At 37.9% G+C, this 27,928-nt stretch overlaps 1 protein-coding gene across 1 annotated transcript in view; it reads left to right on the top strand.

The window, feature by feature from the left end:
• Positions 1-26,927, top strand: part of LOC132405224 (polycystin-2-like protein 2) — a 49,821-nt gene extending 22,894 nt beyond the window's left edge. The window contains exons 4-13 of the mRNA XM_059989912.1: positions 674-898; positions 1,884-2,112; positions 2,992-3,162; positions 6,230-6,411; positions 10,030-10,150; positions 19,418-19,516; positions 20,815-20,933; positions 23,852-23,891; positions 24,654-24,775; positions 26,795-26,927. Coding sequence (XP_059845895.1) covers positions 674-898; positions 1,884-2,112; positions 2,992-3,162; positions 6,230-6,411; positions 10,030-10,150; positions 19,418-19,516; positions 20,815-20,933; positions 23,852-23,891; positions 24,654-24,775; positions 26,795-26,927 — 1,441 coding nt within the window. The remainder of the gene's footprint in view (positions 1-673; positions 899-1,883; positions 2,113-2,991; positions 3,163-6,229; positions 6,412-10,029; positions 10,151-19,417; positions 19,517-20,814; positions 20,934-23,851; positions 23,892-24,653; positions 24,776-26,794) is intronic.
• Positions 26,928-27,928: the final 1,001 nt, after the last annotated feature.

The following is a 27,928-nucleotide window of genomic DNA, read 5'->3' as shown; positions in this document are numbered from 1 at the left end:
TTATTTGCATGTTCACTATGGACCAAGTAGATTCCTTTGCAATCAGTTCCTATAATGCTGTATTTTACAGAAAAATAAACCTAAAATGTAAATATTAGATTAAGAAATGCATTGTTGTAATTTTTTTTAAGTTTTTTAAAAATATATACTGTATATCTAAAGGAATTAGAATTCATATTCAAAAGCATTTTAGGCCTAGGCAGTTGTTAAGCATTAATTATTGCTTAGAGTGTTAAAATCACAGTAATACTTTGTCTAAAAAATATACTATATTGAGATTTTTAAAAAGCGGTCAGAGTATCTACAAATAGTTAAAATTCTCCCCATTTCTCTGATTCTAAAATTGATAAGGAGAATGTTGCAATATTCCACCTAGTGGAAGAGCAAGGAATTGCCATAATACTGACACTGGGTGAACAAATATGCATTCTAAATAAATTTGCTCCATCCTCACAAAGATAAACGATAATTTTACCATTATTCTCATAGTAAATTCTGGCTGATTATGTTGCACCCTATGTTTATTCCTGTGGTGGGTTCAGACATGCCCATAAATGTTGTGATCCAATAGTACACTGTATGTTAATTCACTAGATTTTCAGAACAACCAATCTGATTCTTCTGTTACTTCACTGGATTTGTTGATATATGTCTTTTTTTGTTGTACCCGTAGATGGCAGTATCGTGATCCTAATCAGAAATTTGAACTGTGGCACTGGGGTAGAATTGGTACATACAGCACTGGTGGTTACATTATCGAATTAGGAAAACTTAAAGAAGATAGTAACAAGTTGATTAAACACCTTAAATCAAAACTTTGGCTTGACCATGGTAGTAGAGCTATCTTCATCGATTTTACCGTCTACAATGCAAATGTTAACTTGTTTTGCACCATCAGGTTTGTGAAATTTATTTCCCTCATTTAACTTTCCTTTACATATGTTATTAGACCCGCTTTATGTTCAATTCAATTGCAGCTAGTTTGAATGAGTTTCACTGTACTGGCAGTTTTCTGAGAATTCCTGAAATGTCTTCGTGGCACCTTCCCAATTGTTCTTTAATGATGGACTCCTCTTGGGAATCTGGGGTGAATTGCTGACTTTCACTAGTTTCCCGACAACTGAGCTGAGAAATTTGTCCCAGATCGAAGTGGAGTGAGGTTCAGCAAGTCTACCAATTTCAATGGAGAGCAATACCTATGACAAAGGGAAGTCAATTTAAGGATTTTTATAATTTTAATTATTGGTACAAACTTAAATCTATTAAACTTAACTATTGCCTAATGCTTAAGATATTTAAAGTTTTTATTTTCCTTTTAAATTTCTTAATTATAAGATTTTTATGCTATGTTAAATTTCTAACAGTTTCTGAATGCTTATGGATATCATAGCCATTCAAATTGTGTGACAGCTTTGAAAATTGGTTGTCAATGCATTTCCATGAGTAAAGATTGTCACCAGCTGACAGGATTGATGGCTTCACCAGTCACCTTGGGCGTGGCTTCAAATGCCAAGTTGCCGCTGAAATATTCCGTCCATGTAAGTGGGAACCTGTTGGTGTAGTGAACATTGACAGCTCCCGGCTCCAAGGAAAATCCAGGCTATTGTTTTACTCCCTTGCAACTGATTATTCTGTGGATGTAGCTCCATTCAAACTCTTACTTATTAATTACACCTAATTGACTGTCTTTACAGAACTCAAGATCAACTTACAAATAGTTAACTAAATTTAATATATAAAAGAAGTGAACCTTAACATTAGGCAGCAAGAATGCCTGAGACTCAATTAAAATATTTACATACCAAAATATAAATCCAAGTTTCAAATAAGTTTTCTGCTTTTAGTACATTCAGATTAACTGAATCTTTGTTTTTGCAAACTAGGCTCTTAGTGGAATTCCCTGCATCTGGTGGAGCCATCACTTCATCTGAATTTTACACAGTCAAACTTCTACGATATGTTTCTAAATTTGACTTATTTTTGGCTGCCTGTGAAATTATATTTTGTTTCTTTATCTTCAACTATATCATCCAAGAAGGCATAGAGCTGCACGCCAGTAGGTTCTCATACTTCAAGAATTTTTGGAATTGCTTGGACTTTACAATTGTTCTGGTCAGTATTGTTCTTTAACATGAAAAGAAAATAGTTTGTTCTTAAATTCATAAAGCAATTTATTCTACAGATAGTGGAACAACCTTGACATATTGGGAAGTTGCTCCCTTGCTGCAAAATACACTGCCTATGAGCTACTCTTGCAGTCATTGTATTTTTTTAGCTTTCCCGTTAATGATGGGGTTAGAGTGATGGGAATGCCATTGAACATCAAGGTTAGGTGCTTAGACACTTGTATTGGAGATGTTCATTGGAGATGCTGTGCTATTTATCAATCCACATCTCAGTATTGTCTCTGTCTTTCTGCATAATTTCATGGACTGCTTTATTAGCTTAAGAGTTGCAAATGAAATTGAATGTTTTGGTGTCATCAATGAACATCGTCTCTTCTGACCTGACGATGGAAGGAAGATTATCAATGAAGCAGCTGAAGATGGTTGGGCACTGTCATGGCAAACTCCAGCTCTAATGATTGAACTCTGACCATCACAACCACCTTCCTTCATGTAAGGTGTATCAGCAGCCTTTGAAATGCTTTCCCTTTGATGCCCATTCATACCCTATGATTCCTGGTCAGAAGATGTACTTCTAGTCTCTTTCCAATCAAATGCCATTATTATAATAAAAAGCTTGACTAGCTCAGCTATCCACCAGTCATCTAATTGACTGTGATATATTACCATTAATTTTCTTATTTCTGAAAATGGTTTGTAATCAGTTCTAAATTATACTCTGGGCAAATAAAGGATGTCTATCACCATCTCACTTCTCAAAGTAGCCTTATTTTGTCTAGGAAATTATGATAGCTTTATACTTCTAAAAGCAATTAATTTGAAACTATCTTCACTTTTGATTTAATAACACCTTTTTCTTTCTCAGTTTTCTCTACTAGCTATCTTTTACAACATCTTTCGTACGATAAAAGTAAACTTATTATTAAAGCAACTTCTGAAGAATTCTAACTCATACGCAAACTTCTACTTTTTGGCTTACTGGCAGAACCGGTATAACATCATAATTGCCTTCACTGTTTTCATTGCATGGATAAAGGTATTTCTATATACGTTATCTTCCAAAAGATTTACAAATGGGTATTTGAATACTGCTGTCTATAGATACGTAGTCCTTAATCTAAATGGTAAGCTTATTTAACATCCTGTACCTTGGCCAGTCCTCTGTCTACTGCTTTCTTAGAAAACCCAAAGTTCAATTAAAGGTCATGCAACATGCTTATAAATTTCAAGCTGTGGAAGCAATTACTAGCTTCATTTGAATGCAGTTTTTAATGTTGTAACAAACTCAAAGTACTAATTTCATGAACTCAGACTAGCTCAAAGCACAATACAACCAATAAACTGCATCTTAGGGTTCTGAAAGATGTCGATTAGTAATGATCTTTCAAAAATCATTGGACTCTGGCATGGTGCCAGAGGACTGGAAAATTGCAAATATCACTCCACTCTTTAAGAAACGAGGAAGGCAACAGAAAGGACCAGTTAGCCTGACCTCAGTGTTTGGGATAATGTTGGAGTCGATTGTTAAGGATGAGGTGATGGAGTACTTGGTGACACAGTCAAAGTCAGCATGGTTTCCTTAAGGGAAAATCTCGCCTGATGAACCTGTTGGAATTATTTAAAGAGATTACAAGTAAGATATATAAAAGGACTGTTTTAATTTGGAGCTTCAGAAGGTCTTTGACAAGGTGCCACACATGAGGCAGCTTACCAAGTTAAGAGTCCATGGTATTACAGGAAAGTTACTGGCATGGTTAGAGCATTGGCTGATTGGTAGGAGGCAGTGAGAGGGAATAAAACTCCAACTGGTTGACTGGTTGGCTGCCAGTGACTAGTGGTGTTTCGCAGGGTCAGTGTTGGGACCGCTTCTTTTTATGCTGTATATCAATGATTTAGATGATGGAATAGGTGACTTTGTTGTCAAGTTTGCAGATGATACAAAGACCTGTGGAGGGGCAGGTAGTGTTGAGGAAACAGGTAGGCAGCTGAGGACTTAGACAGATTAGGAGAATGGGTAAGAAAGTGGCAAATGAAATACAATGTTGAAAAGTGCATGGTCATGCATTTTGGTAGTAGAAATGATTGTGCAGACTATTTTCTATATGGAAAGAAAATCCAAAAATCTGAGACACAAAGGATTTTGGCAGAACTTGAAGGTTGTCGGTGGTGAGGAAGGCAAATACAATGTTAGAATTCATTTCAAAAGGTCTTGAATACAAGAGTGAGGATGTGATGCTGAGGCTTTAGAAGACATTTGTGAGGCCTCGCCTTGAGCACTGTGAGCAGTTTTGGGCTCCTCATCTAAGAAAAGATGTGCTGGCATTGGAGAAGATTCAGAAGAGGTTCACAAGGATGATTCCAGGAATGAAAGGGTCATCATAAGAGGAACATTTGATGGTTCTGGGTTTGTACTCAATAGAATTTAGAAGGATGAGGGGAGATCTCATTGAAAGCTTTCAAATGCTGAAAGGCCTAAACAGCGTAGATGTGGAAAGAATGTTTCCCACGGTGGAGGAGTCTAGGACAAGAGGGCACAGCCTCAGGAGAGAAGGGCATTCAACTAAAACAGAGATGTGAAGAAATTTCTTTAATCAGATGGTGGTGTATTTGTGGAATTTGCCACCACAGGCAGTTGTGGAGGCCAGGTCATTGGGTGTATTTAAGGCAGAGATTGATAGGTTCTTGATTGGACATGGTATTAAAGGTTAGGGGAGAAGGCCAGGGAGTGGGGTTGAGCAGGGAAAATAGGATCAGCCACGATTGAATGGCAGAGCAGACTTGATGGGCCAAATGGCCTAATTCTGCTCCTATGTCTTATAGTCTTATTGTCCTAATAAAGTAGTTTTCAAGTATAGTCACTGCTGTATTAAAAGAGAACATATCTAGGTTATTTGCTGTTTACAGATACTACTATGGGATATCCCATGCAAAAAGGCCGAAAACACCTTGGTTTAATTCCTTAATCTATAAAGAGTATTCCGATGATGCATCACCTCAGTATTGCACTTATGTATCAGCTGAAGTTATGTGTTTGCATTTCTAGAAAAAAACTCAAGTTCTAAAAAAGAGCTTTCTAATTCAGAACCAAGAACGTAGCCACTGTGATGTGGCTGGCTAGGTATGAAGGTATGGTAGTTAAGTTATTGGATCAGCAGCCAGAGGTGTATATCCAGAGCAACACATACAAAATGCAAGAGGAACTCAGCAAGTCAGGCAGCATCTGGCAGCATCTATGGAGCTGCCTAACTTGTCGAGTTCCTCCAGCATTTTGTGTGTATTGCTCAAGATTTCCAGTGTCTGCCGAATCTCTTAAGTTAATGATGTAAATCCAGAGTTGTGTTTGCATCCCATTACGGCAACCAGGGATTGTAAAATTAAAGTAATTTAATGAAATTGGAATTTAAAGTATGAACCTTAGCAACAGTAACCATATTGCTGAAATTTATTATTCATCCTTAATTCTTCAGTTCAAGACAATTAGGAATGAACAATTATCATTGTGATGCCGGTAACATCCACAATGTGCAACGAGGTGACATCAGAAAAAATTATCACAGATAACTTTCACACTTGTGACATAGTGGGAAGTTGCTCGGGCGAACTCCACATTATGTAGATGTACAATTATTTTCCATTAATACAACACAAAGCAAAACTTTTTAACTTCCATTAGCAGTCAAATTTAATGAAAACAGTATTTAATGGAAATAAACATTATTTTAACACACACAAAATGCTGGTGGAACACAGCAGGTCAGGCAGCATCTATAGGGAGAAGTGCTGTCGACGTTTCGGGCCCAGACCCTTTCTTTTTCAATATTTTTATTGATTTCTCACATAAAAGAATACAGAGTACAGTAAGAGATATAATATATATCAATTACAATATATTGAAATCACAGATGAAGTGTAATTAGCCCATATCCATACAGATTAAATTTAAACATAAAATTAAAAAGAAATAATTTTATTATACAAAAATTTAAACCCACTACCAGAAAACATTATTTTACAGACATATCTTTATAAATCTTTTCTTCAGCGAAAAATAAATTAAATTGAAGATGCTACATTTGGAAATTAAAATTTGCTTTGTTTTCTAGATTTTCAAATATATTAGCTTCAATGTGACTATGACACAACTATCAACAACCCTGTCTCGCTGTGCCAATGCCATTGCTGGATTTGCCGTTATGTTTTTTATTGTGTTTTTTGGGTATGCTCAATTAGGTTACCTTATTTTTGGGACCCAGGTGGAAAGCTTTCACACTTTTGGCAATTGCATGTACGTATTAAAATTTCATTACTTAAACGTTGCAAAGAATAGTTAGAGAATCTAGCTTTTAAATTCTGTTTTCAATTTCTTTTAATTTAGTGGTCAGTAGTTTTTTTATTGACTTGTAAAACTATCACGTGTTTGTGTCACTGTGGTCTAGCCATTGATTTTTAACATTGGAAGAGAAAAGTGGATAATGTAAAATTATATCACAAGTTCTTTAAGCTTCCTGTTCAGCTCCAGTGAAAGGTTTTCACACATTTGGCAACTTCCCCTTTCACATAATGATGTGTAACTGTACATTTATTAGAATTTTTCTTTTTATTGTCATGGATTTTATTAAACCATCAGCCATCAACCTACATGAGATGGAGAGGTGAAATAGATTTACAAGGATGATTTCTTATGAGAATAGGTTGGCCTTTTCTCCTAGGAGTGACAGAGGTTGAGAGGTGACCTGATAGAGATGTTTAAGATGATGAGAGGCATTGATCATGTGGATAGTCAGAGGCTTTTTCCCAGGGCTGAAATGGCTAACACAAGGGGGCAGAGTTTTAAGGTGCTTGGAAGTAGGTACAAGGGGGAAGTCAGAGGTAAGTTTTTTACACAGAGTTGTGGGTGTGTGGAATGCACCTCCAACGACAGTAATCTAGACTGATACAATAGGGTCTTTTAAGATACTCTTAGATAGATACATAGAACTTAGAAAAATAGAAAGTTATACAGTAGGGTAATTCTAGGCAGTTTTTGGAGTAGGTTACATGGTTGGCACAACATTGTGGGCCAAAGGGCCTGTAATATGCTTCAGATTTCTATAATTCTATAAAATACAAACTGCAGTGATCCAAAGTATTTATGAAAATCGGAAAATAATTCTCCATAATTTGACATGAGAGAAGGAAAGGTATATTGTAAACAATAATGCCCATGCTTTAACAAAAATGCTGTGAGAATTTGATCTCTACCCATAAATATACACACATAGAGTGTATATTGATAAACAAAGAAAGCTACTAGGACTGTTATTCAAAGATGTTTAAAAACACCTTTGGAAAACACTGTTGGAATTCTTTGAGATTACACGTAGGATAGAAAAAGGAGATGCAGTGGATGTTGCGTATTTGGACTATCAGAAGGCCTTGGACAAGGTGCCACACGTAAGGTTTCTCCTATGTCTTATGGTCTTATAGACTTACAATAAATTAAGTTAGATAAATCCCTAGGGTCAGACAGATTTCACCCTTAGAATTTGTGGGAGGCTAGGGGAGAAATTGTGGAGACCTGTGGAGAGGTATTTGCTTCATCATTAGCCACTGGTGATGTTCCTGAAGATTGGAAGGTGCTAATGTTGTTCCATTGTTTAAAAAGGATAGCAAGGATAAACCAAAGAACTACAGGCTGGTCAGCCTGACATCTGTAGTGGGGAGATTACTGGAGGGGATTCTGAGGGACAGGATTGGCCAGTATTTGGATAGCCAGAGTCTACTTAGAAGGTATCAATGTGGCTTTGTGCATGAAAATTCATGCTTTATGAATCTTTGAGTTTTTTTTTAAGAGGTACCAAAATGTGCATGAAGGTAGAACAGTGGACATTCTATCTGTGGACAAAATTTTGACTTTAGCAAGGCCTTCAACAAGATCACATATACAGACATACAATACTACAACACAGAAACTGGCCTTTTGGTCCATCTAGTCTGTACTAGGCTAGTTTCAAAATTAGCTCAGAGGAAGGAAGCAGAGGGTGGTGGTTATAGGTTGTATCTTTGAATGGAAGCCATTAACTATTAGTTGGTGCTGGGGTGCTTGTTGTTCATTATTATAGGAATAATTTGGATGTAAATGCACAAAGCGGATGAAACAAAATTAGGAGCTGTAGAAGGATATGGATCTTGATCAGTAACAGAAATGGTCTGAGGAGTGGCAAATGGATTTCAAAGCAACACACACAGAATGCTGGCAGAACCTGCAGGTCAGGCAGCATCTATAGAAATGAATAAACAGTCGGCATTGCGGGCTGAGACCCTTCTTCAGGACAGGAAAGGAAGGGAGGGGCACACCAGTCTGAAATGGTAGGGAAGAGGAAGGAAGATAGCTAGAAGGTGATGGATGAAGCCAGGTCGGTGGGAAAGGGCTAAAGGTGAAGGAATCTGATAGGAGAGGAGAGTTGACCATGAGACAAAGGGAAGAAAAACAGGTGCCGGGGGAGGTGACAGGCAGGTGAGCAGAGATAAGAGGCCAGAGTGGGGAATGGACGAAGAGGGAAGGAGTGGGAAAAAAATTACTGGAAAGATAAATTAATGTTCATGCTATCAGGTTGGCAGTTACCCAGACGAAATATGCTGCTCCTCCATCCTGAGCATGGGCCGACATGTCAGAATTAGACTGGGAATAGAAATTAAAATGATTGGCCTCCGCGAAATTCCACTTTTGGCAAATCGAGCAGAGGTGCTCAACAAAGCAGTCCTCCAATTTACAACTGGCTTCACCAATGTAGAGGAGGTCGCATCAGGAGCACTGGTTAAAATAAATGACACCGATAGATTTGCAGGTGAAGAGTTGCCTCACTTTGAAGGACTGTTCGGGCCCTGATCAGAGGTGAGGGAGGAAGTGAATGGGCAGGTGTAGCGCCGGCTGCTTATAGGGATAAGATTCAGGAGTGAGATTATTGCAGAGGGATGGATGGACAAGAGAAACACGGAAGGTAAAATCCCTGCGGAAAGTGGAGAATGGGGGGGGGGGGGGGGGATAAAGATGTATTTGGTAGTAGGATCCATTTGAAGATGGCAGAAGTTGCAGAGAATGATATGTTGGATGTGGAGGCTTATGCTGTGGTAGGTTAGGACAAGAGAAACTTTATCCTTGTTAAGGCGGTGGGAAGGTGGGGTGAGCGCAGATGTCCAGGAATGGAGGAGATGCATATGAGGACAGTATCAAAGGTGGAGGAAGGAAAACCCCACTCTTTGAAGAAGGGGAGCATCATTTCCATATACCTACTTCCTGTCAACACCCAGCAAACATAAGAAGAGCTATCCTTCATCTAACAAGGATCCCAGAGTTTGGTTACTTATTGAGATTATTTAATTACTTTTGGCAGAAAAAAGTAGATGTATAGAGTAATCCTTTTAAAGCTACTGGAACTAGAAATTCCTCCCATACAATACTTTGAGAGCAATGTCAAGATATGCTAAGGAGTGGCCTCTGTCCTTCCCATCAGGAAATCCACAGAACCAACAAAACAGACTGATCAATTCTATCCTTGCAAAAATTGGCAGCAGTAACAAACAATTGAAATTACAATGCACCAAGCAGTAAGCCAAACATCAGTAAAGATATGTTACATCTGGAAACATAATTTCCTGGAAATATTTCCTCTTAAGCAACCAAGAAGACCACGGTACTATCTGCACACAATCAAACTAATCAAAATTCAGTAAATCTAGGCAAAGCAGTGAAAGAGTATAGTTACATGAACTAAATAGTAGCGACTTTACAGTCAGAAGTACTACATTTTGAAGCTCGTACTAAATCAATGTTCCTTCTAACAGTAGGTTGTTGTAAGACTTTAACTTGCATTTTTGTTTATTAGGAGTAAGTTTTGAATTTTTTTAACAATATATGTTTCAGTTTTACACAGTTCAGGATTATTCTTGGAGATTTTGATTTTAGTGAGATTGAACAAGTAAACCAGATCCTTGGGCCTATTTACTTCATCACATTTGTATTCTGCTTATTCTTTGTTTTGTTGGTGAGTAATACAGTATCAGTGATTGAAGTCTATAATATATATATAGTTAATCCTGAATAACATGCTGATTTTACATTGAATGTGGTTTATTACTACTATGGACATGCATTCACAAGCAACAAAACAGCTCTGAACTTTTAACATTATCTATTTATCTCCTGTATAGAATCATGTAGCTGAAATGCTGTTATACACTCTACAGATGTGAAATATCTACATTGTTGAATAATTAAGTACTGAGTGTGATTTGCATACTGTAATTGTTGTTTTGTAATTCCAAAACACAAAACCAATTGAAAGAAAAAACATGTAGCCTGGAGGTTCATGTTTTCGTTTCATTTTACTTCTAGCGAGGTGTGCACATATGATGTGGTAGCATCATGATGTATGCCAGTTACGTACTTTTATATCTAACCAACAATGAATTATTTAAATACACAAAGTATGCTTGATCGAACAATATATCTACAATATACTGAAATATTAAATACACAACAGTAATCTACTCCTTAGACTAGACTCACATATGCATCTTCAATCTGTTTTGGCATAGAGTGTAGGATATCAACTATATTCACTTGAAACTGATGGGATGTAACACTTTCTAGTTGATGGGTAAATCTCATTAATATAGAGTCACAGAGCAATACAGCGTGGATCCAATCCTTTTGGCTCAACCACTCCATGCCGACCACAATGCCAAAAGCTAGTCTAAATTTCCTGTGTTCAGCCCATACTCCTCTAAACCCTGCCCCTCCACCAATCTTCATATCAAAGCCATCTATTCCATCATCTAAATCATTGAACTCAATCATATTGTGATCACTGTCTCCAAGTGTTCCATCTCATTGATACATAGCATAAAAAGAAGCAGTCCCCAACACTGACCTCTGCGGAACACCACTAACCATTGGCAGCCAACCAGAAAAGGATCATCTCATTCCCACTCACTGTCTCCTACCAATCAGCCAATACTCTAACCACGCCAGTAACTTTCTGGTAATACCACAAGTTCTTAACTTGGTAAGCAGCCCCATGTGTGGCACCTTGTCAAAGGCCTTCTGAAAGTTCAAATATACAACATCCACTGCATCCCCTTTATCTATCCTACTTGTAATCTCAAAAAATTCCAACAGGTTCGTCAGGCAGGATTTTCCCTGAAGAAAACCATGATGACTTTGTCCTATCTTTTCCTGTGTCACCAAGTACTCCATCACCTCATCCTGAACAATTGAATCCAGCATTTTCCCAACCACTGAGATCAGGCTAACTGGTTCTTTCTGCTGCCTCCTTCGTTTCTTAAAGCATGGAGTGACATTTGCAATTTGCCAGTCCTCCGGAACCATGCCAGGGTCCGATGATTTTTGAAAGATCATTATTAATGTCTCCACAGTCTCTACCATACCTCTTTCAGAACCCTAGGGTGCAATTCATCTGGTCCAGGTGACTTATGTACCTTTATGTCATTCAGCTTTTTGAGCACCTTCTCCCTTGTAATAGTAACTTCTCTTGCCTCACACCTATCAACACCTGGCACACTGCTAGTGTCTTCCTCAGTGAAGACTGGTGCAAAATGCTTGTTAGTTCATCTGCCATCTCCTTGTCTCCATTATTATTTCTCTGGCATCATTTTCTAGTGGTCCTATTTCCACTCTCATCTCTCTTTTATTTTTTTATATACGTAGTTGAAAAGGCTTTTTTCTCCACCTTGATATTGTTTGCTAGCTTGTTTTCATATTTCATCTTTTCCCTCCTAATTATTTTTTTAGTTGCTTTCCATCGGTTTTTAAAAGGTTTCCCAACCCTTTATCTTCCTGCTCATTTTTTTGTTGTATGCCCTCACTTTTGCTTTTACATTAGCTTTGATTTCCCTTGCCAGCCAGTTGTATTATTTTGCCATTTGAGTATTTCTATGTTTTTGGAGTACATTTATCCTGCACCTTTCTCATTTTTCCCAGAAATTCAAGCCATTTCTGCTCTGTTGTCATCCTTGCCAGCATCTCCTTCCAATTTACTTTGGCCAACTCCTCTCCCATATCACTGTAATTTCCCTTAATCCACTGAAATACTGCTACATCAGACTTCACTTTCTCCCTATCAAATTTCATGTTGAACTCAATCATATTGTGATCACTGTCTCCTAAGTGTTCCTTTAACTTAAGCTCCCTAATGGCCTCTGGTTCATTACATAACACCCAATCCAGCATAGCTGATCCCCTAGTAGGCTCAACGAGAAACTGCTCTAAAAAACCATCTCTTAGGCACTCAACAAATACACTCCCTTGAGATCTATTGCCAATCTGATTTTCCCAATCTGATTTTCCCAATCTACCTGCATGTTAAATTCTCCCATGACCATCATAACATTGCCCTTTTGATACACCTTTTCTATTTTCTCTTGTAATATGCTGGTCCATATCCCGGCTCAGTACTGTTGGGAGGCCTGTATATAACTACCATCAGGGTCCCTTTAGCCTTGCAGTTTCTTAACTCAACCCACAAAGATTCAACATCTTCCAATCCTACGTCACATCTTCCTAATGATTTGATGCCATTCATTGTCAGCAGAGCCGTGAACCCCCTCTGCCTACCTTCCTATCCCTTCGATACAATGTGTAATCTTGGACATTCAGTTCCCAACTACAACCATCCTTCAGCCACAATTCAGTGATGACCACAACATCGTACCTGACATCTTTTATAGTGCAACAAGATCATCCACCTTATTTTGTACACTCTGTGCACCTTGAGTACTGGATTTGTTACCCTTTTTGATTCTGCATCCCTAATGCATTGATATTCACTTTGCTGGCTGCAATTTTGTCCTGTCATCTGCCTGCCTTTCCTGACAGTCTGATTATCTTTGCTTTTTCACCATCCATCCTATCTTGAGCCCCTTCACTCCAGGTCTTATCCCCCTGCCAAATTTGTTTAAACCCTCCCCAACAGCTCTAACAAACCTACCCACAAGAATATTGTCCCCCCTCAGTTTCAGGTGCAACATGTCCCTTTTGTACAGTTTATCCCTCCCCCAGAAGAGATCCCAATGATCCAAGAAACTGAAGCCCTGCCCTGTGCACCAGCTTCTCAGCCATCCATTTATCTTCCAAATCATCCTGTCTCTACCCTCACAGGCGCGTGGCACAGGTAGCAATCCAGAAATTACTACCCTGGAGGTCCTGCTTCTCAGTTTTCTGCCTAGTTCTCTAAATTCTCTCTTCAGAACCTCTTTGTTTTTCCTTCGTATGTCATTGGTACCACTATGTACCAAGACATCTGGCTGCTCTCCCTCTCCCTTTAAAGTGCTGTTACCAAGGGAGAGTTACCATGCTGTATCTCTAAAGTCCTATGCTGGTTTGACTTTCCAAAATGCATCACCTCTCACTTATCTCTATTGAAATCCATCAGCTATTCCTTGGCCCACTTCCCTAAGTCTTTAAGATGCACTTCCTTCTTCATTATCAATAATACTTTCTAGCTTTGTCTGATCTGCAAACTTGCTGATCAAGCTGTTACGTTCACTTCCAAATCATTTATATAAATAAAAAATAACAGGTAAGTGACTTCTAAGCTACAGGAACTACAAGCATTTGGATAGACAAAGTCTGATTAGGAGAAATCAGCATGGCTTTGTGCTAATATCATGCTGATCAGCCTGTAGTTGCCTGGATTATCCTTGCTACCCCCCTTAGGACAATGGAATGATATTAGCCATCTTTCCGTATTCAGAAGCCTTATTAGTGGCTAATGATAAAGCAAATGTCTCCTCAAGGGCCTTTATAATTTCTTCTTTGGCCTCCACGAAATGCAAGGATGCACTGGTCATATTGTGTTAACTTATTCACCTTAATAGACTGCAAAGCTGTAAGTACTGTACCTCTTCCCTGGTTATGTGGATGTTCTCCCAAACATCGCCACGTGTTTCCTTTATCTTTTGAGCAACCATGACTTATCTCTCAGTAAACACTGAGACATAACATTAAAAATTCCACCCTATCTCCTGTGGCTTTGTACTGATCCCTGCTGGTCCCCAAGGGGTCTTACTCTCTCCCTTGACACCCTTTTAATATAGCTTTTATACACCCATTTGCTCTTGGTATTTTCCTTAAACTTTAAGGGTTTCATTCCTTCCTGTCCTTCTGAACTAAACATATGCTTCATCCTTTATCTTAATCAGAGCCTTAAAATCTTCCATCAGCCAGGGTTCCCTAAGTTTGCCAGATTTACCTTCACCTTAACAGGAAAATGCTGGTATGTCTGCCCTGAAAAAAATTAAATTTTCTTTTCAAGAAGATTCTGTGAGACCATCTCTCACTGCTCCCCATCTGTCATCTCTGCTTCTCTCCTACTCTTTGACCATGTGTTCATCCAGACTCCACTTCTTCTGCTCTCCCCCACCCACCCACCTTCCCCCTCACCAATCATCTGCCAACTTGTCCTCCTTCCCTTCCCCATCTTGTTTTTTGCTTCTTCTCCCTTCCTTTCCAGTCCCAATGAAGTGTCTTGGCCCGAAAAGTTGACATTTTTTTCCCCTCCATAGATGCTGCTTGAACTGCTGAGTTCCTCCAGGATTTTCTCTGTGTTGCTCAGGAATATGCTGGATTCTCTCCCCCACCCCACCCCCACCCCCAAGAATATTGTACATTGCTCAGAAACATCCTTAACCCTGGTATGAATCAGGCTTGAAAGTGACCAAAACAGAAGTGGAATTTTTTAAAGACTTCTGTCCCAGACACCAAATCACTTCCAACCACATCAACTCGCCTTCATTCTCCACAATGGTTACATTGTAGATATCCAAATATTTTGCCTTGTGTGAGGAAATGCAAGTATGTTTGGAAACTACTTTGTTTCTGATATTGAAGGAAAATGAAAATGTAGTCGGAGTTATTTGCTTCCACATGCTGGGACGTTCAAAGTGGTAAGTATTGATATTAAAACAGTGACGTTTTTTCAAATTTTGCTGAGCATGCTAGACTTTAAAGTTACAGACGTCAAAGAGTTTTTATGGGAACCTTGAGCTACGGCTGCTTTTGGATTGTCCCACTAGAGGGCCTCCACTATATGTACAACACTAGCAATCTGCACAGCAGGACCGGCTCTTCTTCCTGTGCAGATTAAACCATATCGAAAAATGAACAGAGAACGGAAGTAAAAGAGAATTACCTTGGGTAGAAGGATAATGGTGGAAGAAAATGATAAGAGGATTGATGAGAAGAGAGGACCTCATGGTTGATGGACACATGGCAAGAAGTGAGGCAGATTATAAGGATGTTTAAAGAGTTGAGAAGGGATCAAGTAAATGCTGGAAGCCAAGTAGGGGGTGGAGGATGCTAAAGTCATTGGCAGCAACGGAGCAGTGGAAGTGAGTAATAGCAATGAAAATTTCAAGAAGGTACCTGATCAGAAAAAGAGGCAATATCAGTATTGGTTAATACTGCTTCAGTTTTCCAATGGGTTCCATTTGCAGGTAGAACGTTGTGTAAATGATGGCAACCAAGTGCTTCTTTGGACATACCTCAAGAGGTGTCAGCAGCAATATTTGTCCAGTAACCTCTATTCCAAACTCAAAATTAGCTATCCAAGCCCAAAAGTTCATGCATCCCAGATCTAGGCAGACTGTTGAAAGAGTAGAGATGTAGCCACTAAATTTTAAAACCAAGAAGTGTAAAGTGCTCCATTAAAAAGACAAGGAGAGGTCATTGAACAAAATGATATAATTTTAAAGCCAGTGAAGGAAAGGAAAACATCTGGTGAGTATTTCAGACACCTAAAAAAGTAGCATGATGGGTTAAGAAGGCTGCTAAAACCAGAATCAGAATCAGAATCAGACTTTAATCGCCAAGTACCTGTACACATACAAGGAATTTACTTCCGGCAGATGCTGTCTCTCTGCTCATAACAATAATAATGATAAATATAAATGAAAATATAGATTATACATACAAGTAGTGCAATCCAAGTAATAGTTAGCCGACAGTTAACCGGCAGTTAACTGTTCAGCAAAGTGACCGCAGTAGGGAAAAAACTTCTCCAGTGCCTATTAGTCTTAGTCTGGAGGGATCTGAAGCGCCTACCAGACGGAAGCAGTTCAAACAGTCCGTGCTCAGGATGGAAGGAGTCCTTTATGATGTTCCTCGCCCTCTTCTTTAACCTGGAAGAGTACAGGTCCACAATAGAGGGCAGGGAGGCTCCAATGATGCGCTCGGCAGTCCTCACTGTACGCTGTAGTCTGGTTCTATCCTGCTTGGTGGCGGTTCCAAACCACACAGTGATGGAGGTGCACAGGACAGACTCAATGACTGCAGTGTAGAACTGCAGCAGCAATTCCTGAGGCAGACCATATTTCCTCAAGAGCCACAGGAAGTACATCCGCTGCTGGGCCTTCTTCAGGATGGAGCTGATGTTCTGCTCCCACTTCAGATCCTGAGAGATTGTAGTTCCCAGGAACCTGAAGTTCTCCACGGTGGACACAGGGCTGCCGAGGACTGTGAGTGGGGACATAACGGGGGGATGTCTCCTGAAATCCACCATCATCTCCTTTGTCTTGAGCGTGTTCAGCTCCAGATTGTTCCGACTGCACCAGAGCGCCAGTTGGTCCACCTGCTGTCGATATGCAGACTCATCACTGTTCTGGATGAGTCCGATGATGGTGGTGTCGTCTGCAAATTTCAAAAGCTTTACATAGGGGTTGGAGGAGGTGCAGTCATTGGTGTAGAGGGAGAACAGCAGTGGAGAGAGGATTCACCCCTGGGGGGTGCTGGTGTTGGTGATTCGAGTATCCGAGGTGACCTGTCCCATCCTTACCTCGACATATTCTTGAATTTAATCAGAAAGGAATAGAAAACTATTCAGCTAGAACTGTTCACATTTACACTTTAGGGGTTAACGCCTTAGAGAGAGTGCATTAGAGGATGGTAGGACTGGGACCAGGGATGAGAGAATTCAGTTATGTAGAAAGACTGGTGAAGTTAGGTTTGTAGGGTAAAGGGAGAGTTGAGAGATGTGTTAAAAATCATGAATACATCTAGGTGCAAAATGTTTAGTAAGCAGAATAAATAAATTTAAGTTGATTGGCAAAAATTCCAGAGACAGAATGACTTTTTTTATGCATGAAACATATTTGTGATTTTGAATGAACAGCCTGGTGGAGGTCAACAAGCAGTCTCAATAGCTGGATATTTATTAAAGATTTTAATAGTGGAACAGGGAAAGACTAGTCTTGAGTCAGCTGGATAGCTCTCTCAAAGAGCTTGCTAAATTACTTATATGCCATACAATTCCATGCTGCAATATTCTTATAAGGTGCTCAAGGGAATTACGGAAAGTGGATATTGCTTCAGCAAATCTGTGCTCAACTACTCTGTAGAGATTTGTAATTGGATATATGGGGACAAAGGGCTCCCAGACACCATCTGTTCACTCCCTGATGACTATCAACAACCCTGCAAAATGGAAGTATTACTTTGGTCCATCAGATAATAAGCATTAATGTGAAGATTTCCCGGGCAAGCATGTTTGGTGAGTTTCTAAGAAATGTCATCTGCGGTAATCAGAACGGAATACTATTGGTGACATTCACAGTGTGAGGAAAAGTTACACATAGTACAGATGGCAGCGAGCAGTACAATTCTGCTGTGAAATAGAGTAACTACTCTTTAACATTCAGATAGGAGACTGTTACCAGTAAACATGAACCTTTGGATATTGGTGACAATAAAAGTCATCCCCAGCTCCTACCGGCAAAAGTAATTTTGAGTTTAAAACTATTATCCTGCATTAACTAAAAACCCTCACCACATTCATGGTGAATTTAAATGATTTAGATAAGAATGTGCATAGCATGGCTAGTAAGTTTGCAGATGGCACTACTTATTGGCACATGGAAGAAGGTATGAGAAATTAGTGTTATCTTGATCAGCTAGTTAAGTGGGTTAAGGAATAGCAAATGGCATTCGATTTACAGAAGTGTGAAGTATTGCATTTTGGAAAGTCATACCAGGGAGGGACTTCTACAGTGAACAATAGGGCTCCAGAGAGTGTTGTAGAACAGAGGAATCCAGGATTAGAAGTACAAAGTTCCTTGAAAATGGTGTCACATGTAGAACAGGGTGGTAATGAGGACGTTCGGCATGATGACCTTTATCAATCGGGGTATTGAGTATAGGAGTTGTTGCTGAACAAGGCATTGTTGCAGCCACACCTAAAGTATTGTGTACAGTTTTGGTTACCCTCGGATTGGAAAAATGTCATTAAGATGACTTGGACTTTATTTCTTGGAGCTAACGAGACTGAGTGAATGTATGCCGTGTAAAATCATGAGGGGCATAGATAAGCTGAATGCATGCAGTCTTTTCCCAGGTGAAAGGGGAAACTTTAAAAGGCTTCTGAGGAGCAACTTCTTCATGCAAAGAGTGATGCATACGTAGAACAAGCTGCCAGAGGAAATAGTCGAGACAGGTACAAGAATGACAGTTAAAAGACATTTGGACAGGTACATGGATAGGAAAGATTTACAAGGAGATGAATCAAACCTTTGCCAAATAGTACTAGCTCAGATGGATGTCCTAGTCAGCTCAGTTGAGATGGGTTTGAGTGCCTATTTCTATATTGTATTACTTGATGACTCCATGATGATAACTAGAAGCAGTGGAATTTCTAATCTTGAAACTGCTGTTGTGACTTGTACCATTATAGAGATTACCTAGAAATACATGGAATTGTTTGTGTGTTGTAAATCTCAGCTTAAAGACTTAATATGATGAAGTTGTAATTTAAGCAATGCACACAAAATGTTGGAAGAACTCAGCAGGCCAGGCAGTATCAATAGAAAAGAGTACAGATAATGTTTCATGCCTGCAGATTTCCTCCAGCATTTTGTGTGTGTGTTGATTGGATTTTCAGCATCTGTAAATCTTCTCTTGACTGAAGTTGTAATTTAAATAAGGTTTGGGCACACTTCTGTACAAAGTGAGGCTCCTGAACCTTAGATGCACTGCAGGCTAGTTACACTAGGGGGCGATCCAGTCTTTAAGATTTCATGCCATCCCTGCTGCATACTAAGGTTAAGATTTTATGCTATTAACAAAACCTAAAAGTTGTATGTTAACTAAATCATCACTTCAGATCGATAGTTTGTCTGGGTTTTATTATGGAAATGAGGTTCTATAGGATTTCTGTTTTAATATAAATACATGCAAATAATCATGCTCATGATTTATATGGTATGTGCAGAATGTATTGCCCAACTGATGTGTTTCCTTTCAGAATGTGTTTTTGGCCATCATTAATGATACCTATTCTGAAGTCAAGGATGATAAAACATTACAAAAAATAGATTTTGATATTCATGATGTGCTCAGAAAGGTAGGAAATTAATCATAAGCTCAATTATTCAAAATAAATGCTAGTTTATTTGTTATTTATGGTGTACTTTCTGTTACATATTTCATTTGAAGGCTTCCTTTAGAGTCATAAGTGTGGAAACGTGCCACTTAGCCCACCCTACCCATGCAAACCTGATTAATTTCACTTCTAGCACTTGGCCCATAACCTACTCTGTATGTTCAATGCGAGTTCTCATCTAGACATTTCTTACATACTGTCAGTGACTTTGATTCAACCACTCTCTCAGGCTGTGTATTCCAGTTACTCCACTCTCCGGGTTAGAAAGATTCTACCCCCCCCCCACAAATCTTTTCTAAATTTCACCCCTTACCCTAATCTATATCTTCTAGTTTTATCTACCTCTGTTATACAAAAATATTTCCCCCGGTCTACCTATTGCTCTGGATAAATTATCTATGCTCATTACCTTTGGTTCCTGCACATTCCAACAATCTCTACATTTCAAAAATCACTAATTAGTTGTTAGTTTCTTTTCATTTTCTGAACTTGTAAAGGCACAAAGAAAAATTAATGCTACTGTATCTATCTGAATGAGCCATGATTTGACATGTTAAATATGTCAACTTATGTATGTTACGTTTTGTAATAGTCATTTGCTCCATCCTATAACATGACTTCCCATAGAGAAAGCTACATCTGTTCCTAAGGAACTGTCATTATGTTGATAAGAGAATGAATAGGGTTTAAAATATTCTCGCTGTTTGTGAAAATCTGCAGAGGCAGAATAAAAATCACACGAAGTTTCTCATCTGTAAAGGTAATAAATTTTCAAGCTTAGGAGTTCTTCCACTTTTCTCAGCAAATCTGTAGTAACATTATTTTTGGTCAGTATTAAACAGTTCTAGGACCCAATATACAGGTTACAAAAAAAGGCAAAAGAGCTGGGATAGTTTTGAAAAAAAAGCAAAACAGTAGAAGCAAATTTGGTCTTATTTTCGTTATTTGCTCTTTGAACAGTGACAAAAATAGCAAGAATATTCATCACAGTAAAGGCTTCCCTTTCCCTTGTTTCATTTATTCAACACTGGGATATAAACAAAAATGAAGAGTTTAAATAATAACTTAATACATAAGGGTATAGTTTAATTGGTGCATTTTTGTTTATAGGAGTGAATTTGATAAAGAAAATAGATTATGTTTGTAATGGAAAAACGTTTGCATTCTGTAATCATGATACAAGCTTAAATTCTAAAGGATTCAAATTATTTCTATTTGAAAATTCACATTAATAGGTTATTTTATAATGTTAATTACAGGGATACAATAGTCTTCTTATTAAATTAAATCTAAAAAATCTACGAACTAGAGCTCGTCGATCTTCTGGCTACAAAGATGGCGGAGAAAGCCAAACAGCACTGCAGTCCGATTTTGAGAGGTACTAAACATTTCTATCTACATAAAAGAAAGTCAGAGAAAGAATAAGTACAATCAAATTGCAGACATGAATATCAAAATCAAATATAGCAAAAAATAATTTGAAGGTGCTCCAGTTTCAGTACCATAGATTTGCAAGAATTTTTGAAAACTTTTACTGAAGAAAATCCAGTGGGCTTTCTGAACAGCTCTGAGGAAATAACCAGACCATTCTTTAAAAGGGTAAATAGATATAAATTGCCCCAGCATAATAAAATTGCCTGTTATGCTTGCCGCTGCTAGTGCATTTTCCAGGGCTTTGAAGTCAGATCTAATATGCATATTTAATTGAAGATAATATTTAAAGGAATTTGGTTGCTATTTTTTTTTGATTGATGAATTACATGAACACAATCATTTGGACTGTCTCTTTCCTTATCAATTTTTTTTGTTTCTAACTTGGAAGTTTAGAGTTCAAAGTCCAATTATAATGCTACAGTACACTAATGATGAATTTACATAGGGACACCAGTTTTTAAATTAAAAGTGCTTCCTGTGCATCAACAATTGTTTATAGTTTTGGAATGGCTGTCAAGAAATGTGAACTGTAAAACATGCCAAAAGGTCTGACATATCTGGTTAATCTTTTCTGTCAGATTCTGGTGTGGGATTTTGATATTCTGCATAAAATACTGAGTGGATTTTGTAACTAGGAACTCCTTAACAGAATCACTGCCAGTAAAAATAGTTATAACCGAAGTCTGCTATTTTCCATATCTACAACCTTCATTACAACATAAATTTCACAGTTTACTTTCCACCAATAAGTGAAAGTGATGAATGGCAGCCAAAATGTAGATCAGTGTCAGATAATAGACTTGGCCAGGGAGCCCCAGTTGCTGCTGTAGCAAAAATATTTTAAGCTGCAAAATGACCATTGATCATGAACGTTCAAGGGCCTCGAAGTGGCAAAGGGTTTAATACTTGCTTTTTGTGATAAATGTTAATAATGACTTCAAGGTCATACAAAAATTGATTCTTTGTTGGCAGAAAATGGAAAGCTTTAGATAGCAGGACAATGTAGATGGTCCAGTCCATTGTGTAGAAAACAGACGAATGAAATTTATATCAACATAATTTAAGTTAGTATATTTTAAAAGGTGCAATAAAGAAAGGGGAGATACAATAAATGAGAGGATGTTCAGTGTTGTGAAGGAACAAAGGGATATACATCTAAAGGTCTTTGGAAGTAACACAGTAGGTCAATAAGGAAGCTAAACATGCATATGGATGTTTTTCTTTATTAGCCAAGGATGACTATGGAGTAGACAGGTAAGTATATATCATTAGTTAGCTCACAGCCTTGTTACTAGATTGAGTGCTGGGAAGACGTGATTGCACTGGAGAGGGTGCAGAGAAGATTTTAAAAATTTTACCAAAACTGAAAAATTGTAGCCATGAGTAGAGTGGTTAAGTGAGACTGATTACTTTGGAACAGAGGAGGTTGGCATGTAGAGAACTATGAGGAGCCTTAAAGGGGTAGAATGTTCATGTTCCCTGTAGCAAAAGGGTAAAAGTTAGTGTTCTTAGATTCAGTCATTGTGTTAATTTAATAGAAACCAGAGAGGCAAGTTTATCACTCAGCGGGTGGTCTGCATATTGGGAGAACTACCAGGGGAAGTGTTTGAGGCAGGTACATTAACAACATCAAAAAGGTACTTGGGCAGACACATGGGTAAGAAGGGTAGGTATGTGTTCCCAAATGTGGGCAAATGGGACTAGCTTAAATGGGCATCTTGGTCAGCATGGACTGGTTGGTCCAAAGGGCCTGCTTCCAGGTTGTATGACATGATGGATTAGAACTAAGATGAAGAAACTGCTTTTCACCCAAGAATGGAACGGACAGTCTGAAATGGTGGTAGATGCAGAAATCGTCATTACATTGAAATTTTACTTAATGTATCCTTCAAGTGTGGTGGCCTTCAGGCATATGGGCCATAAGATGGAGTATGTGATCAGCTTTTCTCAAGTTGTCTTATCTTAAATAAGATGACACACTGATCTGCTCTGTCATAAATTTTCCCTGATTTTTATGACAACTGCGTCTGTTCAATTCTGCTATAGTTGATGTTTCTAAATTATATTAGAGACCACTTATAACAGGAACAGAAGCTTCCAACTGGGTGACAAATAGTGATAGACAATTGTATTTGGTATACTCTTTATTTCTTCAGTATTTAGTGTTGAGTATCCTCCACCTCCATTGTTTCAGATAAAGTTTTAGAGCACTTAAGATAATATCATGTAGAATAGTTGCGTAACTATTATGAAGTTCTGGCTTTGTAATCTTATGGCAAACACACAACAGCAATTAGCCAGATATTTCTCATTATAAGAATTGCACAGTAAACACTTTGTGATACAGGGTAACAAAATATACAGTGCCTTGAAAAAGTATTCAGCCCTAACCCTTTGTTCATATAAATGAGTATTACAACCAGGGAACAATTGAACTGAGAATTTTTATTTGTGAATCACACGCCTCTTTTTCACAGTACAGACAAAAAAAACGGAAAATTGTAAAGCATGAAAAACTAAAAATTCAAAAACCGAAGCGTCAGTAGTTCAAATGCATTCATCCCTCTTGCTCAGTATTGTTACCAAGTGCAAAACCAATGAAATATGCTCAGAAGGAATTGTACATGTAATGTGACTACCAAATTGTCTTGTTCTCTTCATGAAAAGACAACATTCCAAAACAGAATGCAGCTAATGCTACATTGTAAACTAGAACTTTGACATCAATGATTCCAGTATGATTTTTAATTTATTGCATGATAAAATATTCTTTGCCTAATAAATTGTAAAATATACACTTTTTAAAAAGCCAGTGAAGAAATTACTAATACAAGGTGAATTATCCTTCACTAATTCTTGTAGGAATGAAGATGAAGGGCTTGATCTTACAGAATCTAGAAAGGTGAGATATGACATTTATGAAGAATGAATGGGATAAGTTATCTAAGTGAGTGTGTATACAAAGAAGATTTGTAATAATTATCAAAAACTGTCCCATTTGATCAAAATATATAGTATATATAAGGTTATGAAAGAATATAAACTCGTATGAGTTCATAGATTTTAACTGTCCTCATGTGATGCAAGAATAATAATGAATTAATCCCTATAAACATCTCAATGAATGCTTGATGATGCAAGTGCTAGTGTTACTGGAAATCAGAAATAAAAACAGAAAAAATAGGGGAAAATACCCATGAAGTATTCTGAGCAGCAGCAAGAGAAAATATTGCAATGTCTCATGAAGGAATACTTCTTTGAACCTATTAAGAGGAACTTATGAACAAATCTCACTGTTCAAAAATTTAATAACTAAGTTTGTTTCCAATCAGACACAACTATTGATGCACTTTTGGTTATTGATCAAACTGTTCTAATTTAACTGCATAATCTATGAAATGAACACTTCCATAAAATGGAATTTACAAAAAAAAGTTCTTACATTTGTAATATATACAGCCATCACAACTACATCAGGCAACTAGGTTGTAAACAAAACCAACTATGTATATTTGAAAATAATTCAGTAAGCCTGACTAAGTTCTGTTGATCACATACAATCCTGCTCATTTCTTTAACACTTTATGTAGCTAATACAAATAAAATGTCTAACTGGAGTGGTTAATTTTGCAATTCTGAACAATCCATTCTTGTCTTTGAGCAGAGGCTACATCATCGACAGAAGATTTCAAATCAATATTACTACACAGAGCCTGAGCAAGAGGCCATTACTCCTCAGAATCCCATAAGGGAATCTGATAGACGAGCTACTGCTAGAGAAAACTTGTGAGTTTTAAAATTATTTTCTGCATCGGTGTTAGGTCAAGGGATATCTTCTGCGAAATACCAATTTCAAAGCTTTATTATTCATCGATAGGATCACGAGTCAAAGACTAACTTTATTCGCCATACACATTTACAAATATAAAAATTTGCAGTATGTTGGTCAGGACATTATATACAATGAAAACAAGAACATTCAACAATTATAAAGAATTATATAAAAATAAAGTTCGAGGTTAAAGTATGGATATGGAATAGAATATGCATAAATACCAGCATGTACTTACAATATAAACGATATTATAAAAGTGGTTTAAAGTGTTTAAAGTGCAGAGGGGATGGGGTTGGCTAACTAGAATGGTTGATCAGATTAAATGCCTGGGAGCAGAAATGTTTAAGATGGCGTGAAGTTTTTGTTCTAATAGCCTTATGGTGCTTTCCAGAAGGGGAGTTTTTGGAAAAGGCAGTTGGTAGGGGTGGGTAGTATCCAAAATGATTTTTTTATTTCTCCTTCTTCGTCCTGGTCATGTGTAAGTCCTGCAGTGAAAACCATTGTGCCTGTGAAATTTTCTGAGCTAGAAGGTAAAATATGAAAGATTATCCAAGGAACATGAAAATGCTGGAAATGTCTATGATGTGTGCTGTATAATAACATGATAAATAAAAGTGATGATATTAGAGAAACTAATGGAACTGAAAGCCAATTTACCTTAGCACCTGATGACTTGCATCCTGTCATTTTATAGAAGCTGAGCGTGGAAATTGTGGTGTACTTGTGTCATAGTGCATATCATAGATACATCTGTCCACATTGGCTCTCTACTAGAGAAAATTCTATCAGATCTCTTCTCGCTGAAGAAAACAGCATAAGCCTCTCCAAACTATCCTCATAACTATTGTCTCTTATTCAAGTAACTATTCTCATAATTATATTCCTGCCTATAAAGGGATAACCAGAATTGGATATGATCATTGATCTGAATGTTATATAAAGTATCAGAATGACTTCCCTGCATCCATTGATGAAACCATAAATTGTGTATGCCTTATTAATTGCTTTCACAAACTATCTGTTACTTTTAATACTTTGTGTATGCATACTTCCAAGTAACTCTGCTCCTGCATCCCTATAAAACCAGTTTGTTTCTTCTGCATCATCTCTCCTTGTCTCTAATGGAATTTTCCTCCCATTCTTACCGAAGTGTAGAGCAAAAACTGAAAAACGTGAGAGTTATTTTCAGAAGTAACCTCAAATTCACCAGTTACAACACTTATTTTACCAAACTATTTAACTTAATAAAATATGAATATTCCATATTTAAAGATTTTAACTTGTTATGCACTTTGCTTTTGTATTTTGTAGGACTGCAAAAATACGAGGACGTTCAATTTATAAGGCAGATAAAGTTAGAGAAAGACGTACAATCAAATTAAAAACAGGATAATTGTTCTAGGAACAATACTGTTGGATCAGGGAGATGTTACAGTACAAGATTCCTATATTGTTAAATAGTATTGTATTGGTATTGCTATTGGTATATTACTGTCACATATTGAAGTACAGTGAAAAACTTGTCTTGACACTGTTCATACAGATCAGATCACTATATAGTGTGATTACAATGCAGAATTTTAGAAGTGTAACAGCTACAGAGAAAGTGCAGTGCAGGTAAAAAGCAAGATCATAACTGAATAGATTAAGAGGTCAACAGTCCATCTTATACTAGGCCCCAGTAATTAGGGAATAATTTAATAATCTTATTACAGCACATATCCCCATGGCAGCTGTCCTCAAGCCTGGTGGTACGTGCTTTCAGCCTTTGTATCTCCTCCCAGAGGGAGAGGCAAGAAGATAGAATGTTTGGGATGACTGTGGTCTGTGATTATCTTGGCCGCTTCACTAAAGTAGCAAGAAGTATAGACATAGAGGAGAGTTTGGATCCCCTAATGTGTGAGCTGTGTCCTTAACTTTATAGTTTGTGGATACATGAGGTTTAATCTTTTTATGTAACTTTCTTTTAGTCTTATTATGCGAACAAATCAACTGGAGGAGAGAATGAATGATATGTCATCTAAAATTGACTGGATTATGAAGAAGCTTGAGAAGCAAACATCTGTGCAGAGTGGAAACTATATTGCAAAGGTCAGAAAATAACATTACAGCTTGCTGTCATTTTAGAGCACTGTTTCTCTTAAATTCCACCACAGCAGTATATATAAGGAGATATTGCCTCTTGTTTTAAATTATTCACGGATGAACTACGTATACCTGTCTGGACACCCCCCCCCCCCCGCTGACTGCTCCTGTGGCTCCTCCCACGGACCCCGGTATAAAGGCGATTGGGGACACCGCCAGGATGTAGTGTGGTGGTCAATTGCTGCTTGTTCTTTCTTCCAGCCAATAAAAGCCTATATCTTGCCTCCCGTCTTCGAGAGTTATTGATGGTCAAGAGGGCAGGTGAAAGAAGTATGTATAGGAGAACACTTTGGATCTTGTTTTCATAATTTCATTAATTTCAAAATAATTATGGAAAAGAATAGGAATGATTCTTGGGCTGAAATTCTAAATTAGACAAATGTCAGTTTTGATGGCATCAAGAGAGATCCAGAAGATGTGGATTGGAATAGGTTGTTTTCAGGCAAAGGGGTGCATGGTAAGTAGATGCCTTTAAAATGAAATACTGAGAGCACAGAATTTTAAAGTTGCTATTAGAATACAAGCCAAAGCTAAAGGGTTTATGGAACTTCAGTTTTCCAGGTATATTGATGCACTGGTCAAGATGCAGAAGGAGGCACATATTGTATCAGGTGTGGGCAGTTAGGGTCAAATGAGGAGCTGAGGAGTATGAATATAAATAATGCAAGAGAACGCTTAATTGAGGAGGTCTAAATGAAGAAATGAAGTTGCTCGAGACAAGGTGAAAGAGCAACCAAAGGACTTCTATAGATACGTTCAGAGCGAAAGGATAGCAAGGGACAAAATCGATCCTCTTGAAGATCAGTGAGGTCATCTATGCATAGAGCCTAAAGAGATTAGTGAGATCTTGAATTAATCTTTTGCATCTGTATTTACACAGGACCCAAAAGGCAAAAGAGTACTTTGGTCAGATTACAGAAGAGGAGGTGCTTACTGACGAGGCAAATTAGGGTAGCTTT

Source organism: Hypanus sabinus, chromosome 15 (genome assembly GCF_030144855.1).
Source record: "Hypanus sabinus isolate sHypSab1 chromosome 15, sHypSab1.hap1, whole genome shotgun sequence".
In the NCBI taxonomy this organism is placed as follows: domain Eukaryota; kingdom Metazoa; phylum Chordata; class Chondrichthyes; order Myliobatiformes; family Dasyatidae; genus Hypanus; species Hypanus sabinus.
This window is presented reverse-complemented; position numbering and strand designations above follow the sequence as displayed.